The 2,689-nt window shown below is 37.0% G+C and overlaps 1 protein-coding gene across 1 annotated transcript; it reads left to right on the top strand.

The window, feature by feature from the left end:
• The first annotated feature begins 216 nt into the window (after positions 1 to 216).
• Positions 217 to 2,355, top strand: LOC147477536 (uncharacterized). Its single transcript, XM_086583556.1, has 3 exons — positions 217 to 684; positions 1,055 to 1,156; positions 1,255 to 2,355. Exons 1-3 carry the CDS (start codon positions 640 to 642, stop codon positions 1,933 to 1,935), a joined length of 828 nt encoding a protein of 275 aa, XP_086439682.1. The 5' UTR covers positions 217 to 639; the 3' UTR covers positions 1,936 to 2,355.
• The last annotated feature ends 334 nt before the right edge of the window (positions 2,356 to 2,689 follow it).

Here is a 2,689-nt window from a genome sequence, read left to right as displayed (position 1 = left end):
TTTAGGTTTAGATTTAGAAATTTCGTACCAACATATTTTACTTAATTAATCAAAATAATAATTTGTTTTATATTTAAACTTATTATTTATTATTTTCTTTTTCAAATTTTGAATCATAAACTAGTTTGGGGGTTTGGGGTGGGTTTCGGGTTTAGGGTTTACAAATTTCGTACCGACATAAAAAAATTTTAATTTCAAATATATTTCACTCAATTATCCAAATCTAAAATAATAATTTGTTTTATATCTAAACTTGTTATTTTCCATTTTTTTTATTTAATTGTGAATAATAAACTAGTTTGGAGTTTAGGGTTTACAAACATATTTCACTCAATTATTCGAAAAATATCAAAATTTCAAATATATATAGAATACTCCTTACTCCTCCTTGCTTTTTTTTTTTCCATCAAAATCCTTACTCCTTACATAGAATACTCAAGTTTCTCTACATATTAGAATACTCAAGTTTCTCTAAATGGAACATGAAAATGAAGAAGAAGCATTTAATTTGAGGCACAACAACAAATTACAAAAGGAGAAAATAGAAGATATGTTGAAAGTGAAGAAGTGGAACAAAATGTTGAAGGTCAAGGTGAAGAATTTGAAGAATTTGAAGATGCGACTAGTCGAGCAAATGAGATGCCGAGAAATCGTCGACAACAAAGTGCAAACCTAAATAATGAGGTAACACTTGATTAAAATGAATACAAAACACTTGATTGATTGAATGAATGAATGGATGCAAAACACTTGAATGAATGCAAAACCCGACCCCAAACAACATGGCTGGGTCGTTAAGGAACACTATAGAACAACATGGCTGGGTCGTTTGGGAACACTATAGAACGACATGGCTGGGTCGTTTGGGGACACTATAAAACTACATGGCTGGGTGGACCCTCTATGAAACTACATGGCTAGGTTGTTTGGACCCTCTACGAAACTACATGGCTGGGTCGTTTGGACTAAATTTAGTTAAAAGTTCATTTTTTTTTGTGACTTTGAAACTAAATGCAAATTGTTTGAGACTCTTGTTTTATTCTTCTATATGTAGAATTCTTTGCCGCTATCCGGGAACCGATCCTCTGCAAACTCGAATGATGTGGATTGTCAACCGATTTTAAGTGATACAATAGAAATTTTTACTACGAAAGAGGTATGATTGAGTAGGCATTGATTTCATTTTTTTTTTAAAATTTTCTAAATGTAATTTTATTGTATATTAATAATAGTTGTTGTGTTTTATGTGTTTAGGTCTTTCATTCACGTAGCGAGGCAATCGGTTGGGCAACCGTTAGAGGAAGACAAGTTAATGTTGTTGTGGTCATTGAAAAGTCAGAGTGTGCCAAGGGAAACCGAGTAGCAAGATTGAATTTGGCTTGCGAGTGCTCGGGTGTGTATTGGTCACATAAGGAGGAAGGCGAAGGGATGGCTAATAAGAGAAGGTCGGGAACCAAGAAATCGGGATGTCCATTTAAGTTAAAAGGTGTTTTCCAAAGCGGCACTGTCGATAGTTGGAAAATAGAAGTTAGAAATGGTATTCACAACCATGTATTGGCGAAGGCCCTTGAAGGACATGCATTTGCTACTCGTCTGACCATTCCAGAGTTCGAGTACTTGTCAAAGATGAGTAAGTGTGGAATAAAGTCTAAACAAATTTTGGATTCCATCAAGAATAGGTATCATGAAAACATATCTAGTATATCCCAAGTCTACACTGCAAGGCAAAAGGTGAGAAAATTGGATATGAACAGTCTCACACAATTGCAGAGATTGCGTGAGTTGTTAGCAAAAGAACATTATTTTGAGGAGTTGAGACAGGATGAGAATACCGAGGAGATAATGGGATTGTTATGGGCCCATCAAGAAGGTGTTAAGTTGGCTCAGACTTTTCCAACGAACAGTTTTCATGTTAGACGCTACCTACAAAACTAACAGGTATCGGTGACCTTTTGTACAGTTTGTGGGGTGAGTTCAACGTGGAAGTCTTTCACCGTGTGTCAGGTGGTGCTTCAGTTTGAAACAACAATCGACTATGAGTGGGCCTTGCATCATTTTAGTGGCTTGCTTGGTGACATAAGCCCATCCGTGATCTTGTCTGACAGGGACTTAGCCCTGATGAGTGCCGCTGACAAAGTTTTCCCTAACGCACACAAGCATTTATGTAGATGGCATATCGCTACGTGCGTCCTTTCAAAATGTTATGATATTTTTCCAACTACAAAACTTGTAGAGAAGGCACAGTTCTCGTGGAACACTGTAGTCAAATCGAAGACATAGATTATTTTCCAGCGTAGATGGGATGCTTTGGGAAAATATTACAGGGTTGAGTACTCCAATTTTGTTAGTTATTAGCGAGAGATTTGGTTTCCTCACAGGGATCGATTCGTATGTTGTTGGACTGACCAACACATTCACTTTGGGAGTACAACGACCAATAGAGTTGAAGGGTCTCATGCTCAGGTGAAGTGTGTACTAGGAAATGCAAACTGTCATGATTTTTTGAGTATGTTTAGCTTAATCCACCCGATTCTAGGGATCCAGATGTCCGAGATTAGAGCTACCTTCAAGAAAAGTATGATTGTAGCTCAGCACCACCACCGGATTCCCTTTGTTTCGTGAACTTAAAGGCCTTGTCTCACGCAAGTGTTTGGACTTGCTATTTGAAGAAATAGATACCCGCGTAAAG

Source organism: Coptis chinensis, chromosome 9 (assembly GCF_015680905.1).
Source record: "Coptis chinensis isolate HL-2020 chromosome 9, ASM1568090v1, whole genome shotgun sequence".
In the NCBI taxonomy this organism is placed as follows: domain Eukaryota; kingdom Viridiplantae; phylum Streptophyta; class Magnoliopsida; order Ranunculales; family Ranunculaceae; genus Coptis; species Coptis chinensis.
This window is presented reverse-complemented; position numbering and strand designations above follow the sequence as displayed.